The sequence below is a fragment of the Cololabis saira genome, chromosome 4 (genome assembly GCF_033807715.1).
Source record: "Cololabis saira isolate AMF1-May2022 chromosome 4, fColSai1.1, whole genome shotgun sequence".
In the NCBI taxonomy this organism is placed as follows: Eukaryota; Metazoa; Chordata; class Actinopteri; order Beloniformes; family Belonidae; genus Cololabis; species Cololabis saira.
Genome location: NC_084590.1, coordinates 5,291,892 through 5,304,921, shown reverse-complemented (window position 1 = coordinate 5,304,921; position 13,030 = coordinate 5,291,892). Strand labels below are relative to the sequence as shown.

Sequence of the window (13,030 nt, the reverse complement as noted above, 5' to 3'; positions counted from 1 at the left end):
ATGTATATATATATATATATATATATATATATATATATATATATATATATATATATATATATATATATATATATAGACACATATAGAGGGGAGTGATGACTACAATTACAGTCCCACCTCAATTCAATATATATATATATATATATATATATATATATATATATATATATATATGTATATGTATATGTATATATATATATATATATATATATATATATATATATATATATATATATATATTTAGCGTTTTTTAGTCTATTCTCTATTGTTTGTATTATTTTTTGTAATGGCAGTTTTCCTAATTTGACCATAATTTAGTCAGAGTAGAAAGGTATTAGTGTACCTGATAGTGGGGGGGATAGGCATTCCTTCTAGTGCAGCCGACCCTAAACACGCTGGGATTCACTGAAGGGGTTTGTGCCCGATAATATAGTGGAAATGTTGTCCTGAAAGGCTTTTCAACATTTAAAAGAGTTCAGCTCTGGAGGAAATCTTCAATATCTGTGAATTTATTTTAAAATGGTTAAATATAATTATATAGACTACTTTTCTGTCTACCTGCAGCTTTGTTCCCAAAAAAAAAAAATATTTGTAATCAGCTTTCATGGACTCTCATCATCATCGGTCGCACCCTCATTTCAGTCTCGGTGATGTGCTGTACAGGACATAATGCACATATTATAGTCTTCTGGTATTCAAGCCCCGACTTTTTAGTCCCAAACGGAGAGAGTGTGAATCACTTGGGAGAGTCAGCGTTCGGGGAGGGCTCCCTCTGGCCCTCCAGGCCGCTCACCAGTCTCTGGATGCTCTGCAGCTCGTTTACAGAGTCCTTCACGGAGCTTTTGGGAGACGCGGCTCTGGCGTTGGATCCGCTCGTCTTGTGGTTGCTCTGGGTGTCCGGGGCCGGGCTGGTCTCCCGGCTGCTGCCGGCCTTGGAGGACTCCGTGCCCTGCAGGCCCAGGCCGGCGGGGAGGCCCGTGCCCAGCAGCCCGGAGGTCTGGGACAGCGACATGGGGAGCTGGTAGGGGTTGAAGCGCAGGCGGGGCCGGGACGAGGCCAGGAAGGGGTTCCTGGAGAGCGGGCTGGAGGTGCTGGTCGCCGGGAGGGCGGAGGCCGAGGCCGCGGCCGCAGCCGCCGCCATGTAGGTGTAGGGGTACGGGAACAGACCTCCGAACGGAGGCATGGGGATGCCCTGCAAGGTGGGAAAAAGGACAGACTTAGAGTCACAGTTGTACAGATCACTATCCTCCCTCAAATAATCCCAGTAAGGAAATACTCCTCTAATTATTAAGAAGACGTGTTGAAGGCAGGACTGATCTGACAACCAATAAATAAACATTTCTTTCCCTCCCAAATGTTAGAGAAAGCCAAAAGTGTACTCCACAGACTAAATGATCATTTTCATGAGTCCCATGTTTTAGTGCAATTTCACAAAAGATTCTGCTTACTGAATCTCCCCAATACATGACATTGTTCTATTCCTGCTCACACTCACTTTCCTAGCTCTTATTCATGTGCAGGATTGCGGAAGATGAGATTTCTCTAAACATTTGTGGTCCCTTTAAGGCAGAGAACGACTAGTGTGCAGCCCTCCTGCCCTCCTGACGTCGCTACAGGTGTAAATGACACACTTTTCTGACTGGATGACCTTTCTTACCTGAGAGGCGAGCATGTGCTGAGACAGATGGAAGGGGAAGGGGTTAGGGCTTCCTCCTGAGCCCTGGGCCGCGAGGCTGGCGTTTTCCAATCCACTCGCTCCAGATACAGAAGCCAATAGATGCCCCATGCCCATGGCAGAAAAGGCTCCAGGGGTCATAGCAAACTGCCCAGGGTGAAACAACAGCGGCGATCCGGCGTTCAGAGGGTTAAAAAACTGCTGACTGTGCAGACCGGACAGAGCCAGGCTTTGTAAGTGTCCCGGGCTGAAGTGCGAGGGGCTCTCGGTCTGGACCACTAGAGGGGAGAAGGACTCCTTGCTGGCACTGATGCCTCCAGCGTCTGAGTCCTTTGTCAACGCGTCTGCCGTGTCCTTCCTGTGCCTGCTCTCCACTTTGTCCTTTTCTAGGTTCCTTATGCTGAAGATGGAGTCGTCTTTCTTGTCAGTGCTTGCTCTTTCCCTGGCCCGCTCCTCACACCTGGAGCTGTAGGGGGACACGGGCTCCGTCCCCGGGCTGGTGGAGCCGGTGCACTGCTCCTCGTGATGGTCCAGCTCCTGCTCGCTGTCCGTGCACGTTTTCTCCTCTAAAATACAGGAAATAGAGAAACATTTTAAGCACTTACCATCACAAGAGCAAAAAAAAAACAAAAATCCTCAGACCCTCAAAACCCATAAAGCAACATCTCAGAACATGTTGTGACTCCTTCAGTAAATGACATGTCCCATTTATATTAAATGTATTTTATTTTGAATGGTACAGATTACTTTGTAATACTGTATTTGACCCTGTCTTTGTACGTTTTGACCGTATAGAAACATAATTCTTGTCATTTTAAGAATGAGATGTAGCTGCTGGACTCTACTGCCCTTACTTTTTAACAACTTGTGCTTTTTATTATTTTATCTCTTTTCTTATCATTTTATTTCATCTTATTTGTTATTTGTGTTTTAATTGTGTCTTTTAATGTTGATGTAAAGCACTTTGTATTACCTTGTGTTGAATTGTGCTATACAAATAAACTTGCCTTGCCCTGAATGGAAGAACAATTATCAGGTTTGTATTATACATTTAAAAAATAACCCCAGCACTGTCTTAGCTTTGAGTGAACACAACGTTCACTTAAGACCTTTCTTAAGCAACAAGCTTGCATAAATTAATTCTAAAAGAAAAAAAACAACTAAAAATAGGACTATTTACGCCTGGATTTTCCCTGGGTTCATGTTGAATTTACTCCACGACAAGATAAACGCTTTATTAAGCTGCAGCAGATTCCCAGCATATTATCGATGTAGGGAGGGATCCTCACCTCGGCCGGGCCTGCTGAACCGCAGCGGGCTGCCCCCGGGCCCCAGCGGGGAGTGCACGGACTCCCTGCCGGCCGGGGGGTCGCTGGACGAGGCGTCCGAGTCCGCGCCGTCCCGGTCCGCCTTGCACTGGTCCTCGTACATCCGCAGCGACGGCATGGTCAGCTGCTTCCTGCACGGCCACAATAATAACCACGTTAGTAAGAGGGAGAATGATGGCTGGGGCGCGTCACTGTGGCGCACATGCATGCACGGGGCTGCAGCTCGTACCGTTTCTCCCTCCTTCCGTTCCCAGTGTCTCTGAATCCTTTGGCAAATGGGTTGTTGTCAATCTTCAGCTGAGTTATCTGTGCAGAACGCGAAGACAAGAGGAATGTCAGCGGTGGGGAGCCATGTTCAAAACACAAAAGACACGTTTTTTGGGTCCTTTGTCTTGAATTGGCCGATTAGGAGGAAAAAAACAGCTTGTTTTGATTAACACGCGCATCTTGCAGGATGAGCAGGAACCACCACTGACCTCCATTTGCATTATTAATAAAAGTGTAATGATGGGGCATTATTCTTATCGGCCCCTGGAGAGACATTTTGCCACAAAATATGCCTCTATGACGCCACACAAACCCCCGACCCCCAGAAAAAAAAGGGCACCGTGCAATACTTGAACAGATGTCCGCATATCAATAATTAATATTGCGGTTTGGGATCCCTGCTGAACCCAGGACGTGGAAGAGGCCGGTGCAGAACCGTCTATACAGCCCGGGCAACAAGCTGGGAGACCGGGAGACCGGGCTCCGGGCTCCGGGCTCCGGGCTCCGGGCTCCGGGCTCCGGGAGGCCCTCAGTGGCCCTTCAACAACAAGCTTCAGGCGTTTTCCAACCCGATCAGAGTTTGTCTTCCCAGTATCTTTCCATCCCTGGCTGCAGGGGGACCGGGGGCATTTTTAAATGCTCTCTAATCGATGGTGACTCTTTGCAATAAACTTTTACAAGGAGACCTCCGCCCCCTGGACACGAGCCCCCATTAACTCCCCAGCAGAGAGGAAAGGGTCAGACTGGGGGTGCCGCTTATACCAACGTTATCAAAGAGCCTACACACACACACAACGTTTAAAAAAACAATAGGAATTATTGCTAGATTATTTTTGATACCAAAAATAAAAATCAACTGAAATAAAAGCAGCCTCGCAACAAAACAGCTCACAATCGCCACCATTTATACGCCCAATTTATTCACTTTTACTCAGTAATGGCTCATTTTTTAGGTTGCAAACAGCTGAAAACACGCAACACAACACCCAATTTGAATTCATAGCGAGATAGATTTGCTTAAGCCCGACGAATCCAAGCAAAACGGGCGATTGAGGAAAAAATCAAGTGTGTTATGGGAGTCCTCAGCAGGGAAATTAGGCGACCTACAAAATCAGATTAAGTCTTCAGGGTTTGGTGGCGGGGGAGGGGGAAGCTTGTAGGACATTTATTATGCAAAACTCGAGCAGCCATGTTAGAGGCAGCAGGCAGTGCACACACAGACAGAAACAGAGAGACATCAGGGAGCAGCTCACCTTGTCGTTCTGGTAGGCCGTCACGGCCACGAACTCCGTCTCCGGGAACACGTAGGTGCGGAAGGTGCTGTACGGCAGCTTCAGGATGTCGTTGGCCCGCACGATGTGGAACCGCGGCTGGTACTTGTGCATGGAGTTCAGAATGGTCTGGACCAGCGCACACACAAAAAAGAAACGGAGTAAATATCACAGCGCGTTTTTTTTTTTTTTTTTTTTTTTTGCGTCTCCTCCAAGTCACTGTCACTGCTGCTGTTATAATCACTGTTTATGAAGGCTTGTCGGTAATTAGTGCAACCGAGGAGAAAAAACCTGACCAGGCCACACAGGCATCACAACCAGAATGAATGAATGAATGGATGAATCAAGGAAGGAATAAATCAAGACATAAATATGATATGTTGGAGTCAGGACAAAAAAACGCAAATTTTCCATTTAAATTGCCAGTAATTTAGAATGTAAAAGCCTGGAGTTAGAGCTTAAGGGTTATTATTTTGATTTTGGCAGTGTCAAAAGCATTAGGGACATTTTAACACACTATTGTAATTTCATAATCCCGCCACCAAAACGACCCTTAATGCATAAATAAATAAAATACAAAATAAAGCAAATATAATAGAAAAATAAAAACATATGGAAAAAATGTACAAAATAAAGTGTTAATTTTAGATAGAATTTGAGAATGTGAATTTGACCATTCAAAAATGTCGTAGGCCTCCAGCTACATGAAATATCCCTTCATGTAGAAACAGCTAATTGTTTGGACTGACATGTGAACAGTGAATTTGTTCCCAGTCGAAAGCATCATAAGTCTGTCAGTAAAATCAACTTTGACAGACATTTACTGTTTATTTCGGCAAGCAAGCAAGCAAACATTCTTGCGCTTTCTCTTATAAAGCTGCAAAGGTAAATTACAATTTCATGTTAGAAATGATTTCATGTTAGAAATGTTGCTGTTTTTTTCTGTTTTTTTTTTTTTTCTTTCTGTTTTTGCAGGCAGCACACTATAATATACCGAAGCATCCCATAATTTCTCTCAGAGGGATCCCGGAGCCTGCAGACCCCGGGCTCAGGTCTAAGCTCGGCTCTCCTCCCTTTCCCTTCCTGCAGCTTGAGCTGCAGCTCATGCGCTCCCAGCGCGTCCCGGAGCCGCGGCTCCGTGCGCGGCTCCGGGACGCAGAGCTGCAGAACAGAAGCTCGCTGGCTGCCAGCAACACTGAACAACTAGACAACTAGAAGGTGTCTCATCCAGACACATATTTACGTTTGGATTTAAGGATTTATTTCTGCGTGACTCGTTTACGTTGAAATAATATTTATTTGCAGCAAACACTGACACTGCGTGTCCCCTGGCCTCATCCATACCTCAGGTCTGGTTGCACCAAACGCACGTTTTAATTTGTCATTTTTACTGAATACGAACCCATGATCTGACCCACACCTGGAAAAAACCCCATCTCAGCTCAACCCTTTTGCGCACAGATCCATGCAGCTAAAACAGGAAAACACTAGCAGCTATAAGGGGAGACGGTGGGGGAAAAAGTCAAAAAGTGTTCTTACAAATCCGTGTTTGTCCGAGATATTGTTGGTGAGCTTGAGTTTGTGGAAAGCAACAGGCTTGGCCATCCACTGCTCTCCGGTGGCGGGGCTGTCCGGGTGGATGTACATCCTCTTGGGCATCTCCGGGTCGGCCTTGCCCGCCACCATCCAGCGGGAGTTGTGGAACTTGTAGCGGCAGTCGTCCGCCGCCACGATGTCCATCAGCAGGATGTATTTGGCTTTTTTATCGAGCCCGTTTATCCGCACTTTGAACGGAGGAAACATCCTCCTGCAAAAAAGAGACACGGAGCAGGGAGTCAACGCCGTGCAAAAACACACGCAAACACACAATATCACAGAAACTAGTCCGACGAGAAAGGGACAGGAAAGGTCAGGAAAAATAGCTGTAGTTATCAGATATTACTGCTAAATCCTACACACACGGAGGACGAAGGACCCTCTCATGTGTGTGTGTGTGTGTGTGTGTGTGTGTGTGTGTGTGTGTGTGTGTGTGTGTGTGTGTGTGTGTGTGTGTGTGTGTGTGTGTGTGTGTGTGTGTGTGTGTGTGTGTGTGTGTGTGTGTGTGTGCTGTCTGTCCGCCTGTGTGTTGTACATTTATGACCGCAACTTCTCCATGTCCCCCCCTTTTTTTTAAGTGACAGCTTGTTTATAAAACCCGAAAGCTCTGCTGTCTCCACAGAAAGCAATTTAGCAGATCAAACCTGATAAAAAGCTTCCCCCAAAATATCGCAAATATGCACTTTGATTACTCAGGTAGAAAATGATAAAGGATTTAAAAATAAATATGAGGTTTACTCTTTGACTATAGACGGTTTATTTTCCAATTAGCTGGCCCTCAAAGTGAAATTTAAAAACTGCAGATAAAGTGAAATAATTCGTGGTAAACGCACTATTTTATGGTCGGCTATTATTTAGTTTTATTATCCAAATAATAATACTAATACTCTATAGGGTATACTATACTATACTAAGGCTTATAAAATCGCCTTATAAGTTGGTTCTTATTTCCCTGCAACTTATAAGGCGATTATTAATTTTATGTACTCAAATGTTCTTATTTTTATGTTGGTAGAAGTATGGTTTTGTTTGAAAATGGTAAAGCTTCCGTGCGCTCTTACCGTCCGGACTTGGTGATCACCATCTCCGTCCCGAGCTTGTGAAACTGGTCCCAGAGATCCTTGGCTTCCAGTGTGACTTTGGGGTCGTCGTCCACCTCCTCCTCGGGCTCCAGGCTCTTGATGCCGCGCAGGGCGGCCTGGTGGTGGCTGAGGGCCGGGTGCGTGTGCGGGTCCAGGCCGTGCTCCGGGAGCGGCTTGGTGAGCGCGCCGGGAGGGAGGCTGAGCGCCGGGAAGAAGGACGGCTGCGCCGCCGCCAGGAACGCGGACATGGGGAAGTCGGTCGGCCGGTGAGCGTGGAAAGGGTGGTAAGCCATTGCAGTCCCTGTAAAAACTGGATCTCTCATCGGTGCATCCACAAAAACCGAAGTGAAAAACAATGGATATTTTTTTTTAGTGGTATATCTTCCCCTCCCTCAAAGCCGGAGAGAGCGCCCCGGTAAGAATATAGGTCCGCGCTTTTCAGGAGCACTTTAGTTTCTGTTAACGCGGCACAGAAAGAAAAAAAAAGCGCAGCCTCTTGTCAAACGCACAATGTGTTATGAGTGAGACGAAAATAGCCCGGAGTTGCTGCTTTCCTTTCCTTCCCTTCGCTTTGCTGTGCTCCGGTTCCCCGGCGGAGAGCGCGTCAGTGGCCGCGCTGAGACGGCAGAGCCCCGCTGCGCTGTGTGAGCCTCGATCAGAAAAAAGCTGTTTCCCTTGCTTCACTCATCCCACCCTGACTAGAAAAGATGTGGCCCCGTTCACTGCAGATCTGTTACTATCTCACATGTCCTTCCTGCCTCCATCCCCAACACTAATGAACCAAGCCCCTTTGATTGCTGATTTTACGCTTTCTGGACCAATTGTGGGCCCCTATAGGCGTGGTTCTGACAGCTCCGGCCAGACTCCGGGAGAGGAGGGGGGGACAAGAGAGGTGTCGGAAGCATTAGCAGTAAGAAAACATGTCAACAGAATAAAATATTAACCAATGACAGGAAAGATCGGGAAATCCCACCCCCATTTCCAAGCCAAACACCGGGTCAGCCCTCAGTTCTTTGGCCGGTGGAGGCATCACCTCCTTCGGCTTGCGTTTTTAACAATGTCGCCTCCGGAAAACAGACCCATCCACATAGACTCACTGTCTAAATACTAACCTTTATACAGAGGAGCAGCACAGCTTGTCTTCACATTTATAGCTACAGCCTTTTAGAACAACTCACAACAGTAAACTCCACGAGTCGCAGCTTCTGCTTTTCTGCATTCCGGGGCGGCTGATCAGGGTGATTTCAGGCTCATTTCAGGCTGATTTTAGGCTGATTTCAGGGCAACTGCCGCCTCTCTCTCTCTCGGCGGCAACTCTCCATAAAAACAGACCCGGCTGCAGTTGTTTCTGCCGGCCAGTCCGACCGCTCTCATGCCGGACCTGCTCACACATGATCCGCAGAGCCGTGTGTTTGTAGAGCCGAGCTGAAGCCTCAGACAGCCCCGGCTTCACCACCAGAGCGGTTTATCTGTGCGGTTTCCTGATCGAGCTGACGGGAAGAGCAGCCGCCGCTGCAGCCGCTGCAGGCTGGAAACGACAAACAGCAGAGCTGCGTGGAGGAGGGAAAAAAGAAAAAAAAAAGAAAAAAAAGAAGAGGAAACCGCATGAATGATGATGAATGAAAAGTGTGAGAAAAATTCAGGAAGAAAGAAAGAAGGAAAGAAAGAAAGAAAGCGGTGAGTGTCCACCTCGATACACACACTGATACCTGCTGGCGACGTTGAAGTGTAAAACTGTACTTTGGAATTAAGAGTGCTTATTGTTGCTGTCATTGCATTTGTGTTCTGCAAAGCTGTTTAATAGTATTTTGGAGTTTAGCTTGTGTGTTTTTTTTTTCGTTTTTTTTTTTGTCAACATGAAACGGAGCAGCGATGAAATGATTTAAAGTTGAGTGTGAGCAGAGAGCAGGCCGGGCCGGCGTGTAATCTCCGACAGGTTGTACTTTGTTAGACTGAGGACAGTGCTGGACTCCCGGAGCCACGGGTGGGGGGGTGAGGGTGAGGGTGAGGGTGGGGGTGAGGGTGGGGGTGAGGGTGGGGGTTGGGTGGGGGCGCCAGCCTCCCCTATACTCTGCTCCGCTGAGCTCCTTCAGAAAAATCAAGCGCCTGATTAAGTTGGACTCAGTCCGTCAAAGAGCCGCCCGGCGCCAGCCGGCTGATGCGCCACAATAAGAACAATCTCTTGTCTCTTTATATTTACCCTGAAGTGTTGCATGTGCGCGCCCCCGCGGCCCCTCATGCGCGGCTCCGCTCCACTCTCTGCCTCGGTCATCATGACTCGGTGTCACTTTTAAGTTTTCTCTTCTTTTTTCTTCTTCTTATTCTCCCGTTTTGGATAAACTGCTGCCTTTTCAGGCTGTGCCAGCTAACCGTGATGCGGAGCATGAGGCGGCACCTCGACAAAAAGCGAAACAAAAAGTGAGAATGTTGCTGAATGAGGCTGTCAGACACAACTGTGTTTCCGATGAAGCCCTGGAAGTCAGGCGCGTCTCCGCGGCTTCCGCCTGCAGGTCTGCAGGTCTGCAACCAGACCTGCAGATCTGTAGACCTGTAGACCTGTAGACCTGCAGGCCTGCAGACCTGGACCTGTAGACCTGCAGGCCTGCAGACCTGGACCTGTAGACCAGTAGACCTACAACCCTGAAGGTCTGCAGGTCTGCAGGTCTGTCCTGCAGACCTGCAGACCTGCAGGGTTGCAGGACAGACCTGCAGACCTGCAACCAGACCCTGTAGACCTGCGGACCGTAGACCTCTCACCGGCCGTGGAGTGTGTGAAGTAACACGCACGCTCACGCACACGAACACGAACACACAGGACCGTAATATCAAAATACATCACAAAACCCAATGCTTCAAAACGGAGACATATAATTTCTTTCACTTCCTGAAATGCGGCAGCAGCGAGTTTCCGCTGGTGTGAGATCGTGCGTGTCCTGCTCCTGCGTGCACATGTCCACCCTGCTGCACTTGTTGCTGCTCAGACTCAGACCTGCGGTCCCGGAGCAGAGCCGGCCCCGGAGCAGAGCCGGTCCCGGAGCAGCCTATAGGCCCCGGAGCAGAGCCCCGGCCCCGGGGAGACAAACGCGCACTTTACGCGCGGAGCGGCTGCGCATTTACTTTACTTGGGGAGGACGCGAGGGCGTAAAAAAAAAAACAAGAATAGTTTCTTCTCAGTTTCCTTGGAGTTTTTGTATTTTTCTAGTGAGTATTTGTTTCTTTTGTCTTTGTTTTGGACACGCACCTGACATTGTCACGCTTAATATTCAAACTGGTGGAAGTGACAAGCTCGGAGTCTTGCGCCGTCTTGACTAGACTTCTAGCTGCATGCGGCTTTACTGTGGAAAAAAAAAGAAAAAAGATTAGCAACATATGGAGGTGGATAACGATTTTTTCTCCCGGAATACTCAATTGGATAATTGCATCAACAATGCTTGTGGAAATTACTCAGACTTTATTTGTTCTGTGCCTTCAACGGTACAGAAATCTCCCTGTTACGTGCGATTTAAAAGTCATTAAGTTTGAAGTGAGGATTGCTCCGTGCTGCTGCTGATTCTGGGGGGCACAGCCCTGGCAGATTAACACATCCTCTGTGTCGGGGATTAATACGAGCAGACAATAAATATGGCCCTTACACTTGTTCTGTGGTCATATGCGTCAGCTGGTGGTGGGGGGGCGACGGGAAGCTGCAAATACGCAAAGCAAAATCATGTTGCGAAATATCATTGAAAATGAGCAAATTCAGAACTTTTTGTTACCAATTTCCCCGATATTTTGGATAATTTGTCATTACACACACACACACACACACACACACACACACACACACACACACACACACACACACACACACACACACACACACACACACACACACACACACACACACACACACACACACACACACACAGATTATCACATGTTCCCGGTAATGAGTCAGAATAAGCAGATTTGGGAGCTTAAATATGAGACATTGGATCCGTGCAGCTGCCTGTCAGCCTGCAAGTTGTAGTCGTTGTAAAAGTGAATTAATGACTCGACGACCCCTGCTATAGGAAACGGACTAATGCTTTTATTTGATGCCCTTGATACGTCCCTAACACAACACATCTAGCTGTGGATGTGGATGGAAGTGTACGAGCAGGGAGTCTTGCATCCTGCCCGCCATCAGCGAGCCCTTTACCAAAGAAGCTCTAATTACATCTCCACCGGACAATTCTGCGCCATATTCGTCTATAATCAAGTATTGTTATTTTTCCTCCTCTAGACATTGTTCCATTCGTCCTTTCATCTCTCCATCTTCTCCTCCCATCTCCCTGCAACATCTCTCCGGCTATATTTAGCGGCTAGACTGGGGCCTTGGCGCCAGACCGTTTAAGACCTGTCAAAGTCCCTCATATTTCCCCTTGTCACATGGAAACCCGGCGACCAGCGGCCCTCTCCTCCTCCTTGTCCTCCTCCTCCTCCTCCTCCTCCTCCTCCTCCTCCTCCTCCTCCTCCTCCTCCTCCTCCTCCTCCTCCTATCGCAGCTCCCACCCAGCCCTCCACCTCCTCCTCTCCTTCAACTCCTCCACTTCCTCCTCCTGCTCCTCTCCTCCAACAACCCACTCTGCTGAGACACATATCAGTTCCCTGTTGTGGAAAAAAAGCTGCTTGTTTTCTCATCTCCTCCCCAAACCCGAGCGCACACACGCACCGCACACGCGCAGCCCTCACATTATCTGGAACAATACGTAGAAAAAGATGCTCTTCTGGGATCAGGTTAACAGCTCAGGCATAACAGCTCTGCAGTAAAACAAACATTTTCTCTGGATAAGAGTTCCTGACAACCACAGGCTCCCTCCGCGCAGACACCGGTACCTGCGGCCCCAGCAGCCCGGGCCAGGGCCGGGGTGGCCGGCAGGCAGGTGAGGGCCAGGGCCGGGGCCGGGGTGGCCGGCAGGCAGGTGAGGGCCAGGGCCGGGGTGGCCGGCAGGCAGGTGAGGGCCAGGGCCGGGGTGGCCGGCACACAGGTGAGGGCCGGGGAGGGGGGGCGCTCTGGGGACCCGGGGGAGCCCTGGCTGGGAGGGACCGGGCTGTCGCACCCACAGCCGCAGGACGCGAGTCTCATCAGGTGTGGGTCTGCAGAGACGTGTCGGCTGCACATCAACTCATTGGGATCAATTTCCAGCTCTTTAATGATACCAACGCCTTGATACACGCCGATCCAGCCGGGGATGGACAGAGCATGACGGTGATGATGGTGGAGGTGATGATGAATACAATAGAATAGAATAGAATAGAATAGAAAGCCTTTATTATCATTATACTGGTACAATGAGATTAGGCAGCAGCTCCGTAAGTGCACAGTGCACACATGCAAAAACTAAACAAGTCAAGACTGTAAACAACAAAATGGGAAACAGGAAAAATAAATATATATATATATATACACTATAAAAAAATGAGTGAATGAGAGAATGATAATGTACATGAATAAGTGGAAGAATATTGCACTTGACTGGATGGAAGGAATATTGCACATTATGAGGTAGTTTACTGGTTAAGAAAGTTCACAGCTTTGATGATGATGATGATGATGATGATGATGATGATGATGATGATGATGATGATGATGATGGTGATGATGAAACATGTTTTTCTTCTTAGCGCAGTTTTATCTTTTCTACGATGTGATCCTCACTTATTGTGCCCCATGTCTTGTCTGGCATATGCTTGTATCTTGGTGAGCCAAAGATGAATTTCCACCTCGGTGGACAATAAAGATTTATTATTATTATTATTATTATTATTATTATTATTATTATTATTATT

General features: G+C 47.7%; 1 protein-coding gene across 2 annotated transcripts; it reads right to left on the bottom strand.

Annotated features, from left to right (window-relative positions):
* Nucleotides 1-220: 220 nt before the first annotated feature.
* On the bottom strand, nt 221-9,602 carry tbx2b (T-box transcription factor 2b). 2 transcript variants are annotated; one of them, XM_061718691.1, is made up of 8 exons: nt 9,420-9,602; nt 7,199-8,769; nt 6,081-6,348; nt 4,524-4,676; nt 3,233-3,309; nt 2,965-3,134; nt 1,658-2,241; nt 221-1,192 (listed from the first exon to the last, which is right to left on the bottom strand). In XM_061718691.1, exons 2-8 carry the CDS (start codon nt 7,540-7,542, stop codon nt 737-739), a joined length of 2,052 nt encoding a protein of 683 aa, XP_061574675.1. In that variant the 5' UTR covers nt 7,543-8,769; nt 9,420-9,602; the 3' UTR covers nt 221-736. The 2 variants fall into 2 exon arrangements, with proteins under 2 accessions (XP_061574675.1, XP_061574676.1); XM_061718692.1 differs by having other exon boundaries at nt 222-1,192; nt 4,524-4,670; nt 9,420-9,598.
* Between the last annotated feature and the right edge of the window lie 3,428 nt (nt 9,603-13,030).

What these genes read in the sequence shown, in the direction of transcription:
- tbx2b (XM_061718691.1), bottom strand. Translation starts at nt 7,542, where the DNA reads ATGAGAGATCCAGTTTTTACAGGGACTGCAATGGCTTACCACCCTTTC. An exon ending in CGGCCTACCAGAACGACAAG is followed by an intron (nt 3,310 to 4,523) that starts GTGAGCTGCTCC and finishes CGTTCTGCACAG; the next exon opens with ATAACTCAGCTGAAGATTGA. An exon ending in GTTCAGCAGGCCCGGCCGAG is followed by an intron (nt 2,242 to 2,964) that starts GTGAGGATCCCT and finishes CCTGTATTTTAG; the next exon opens with AGGAGAAAACGTGCACGGAC.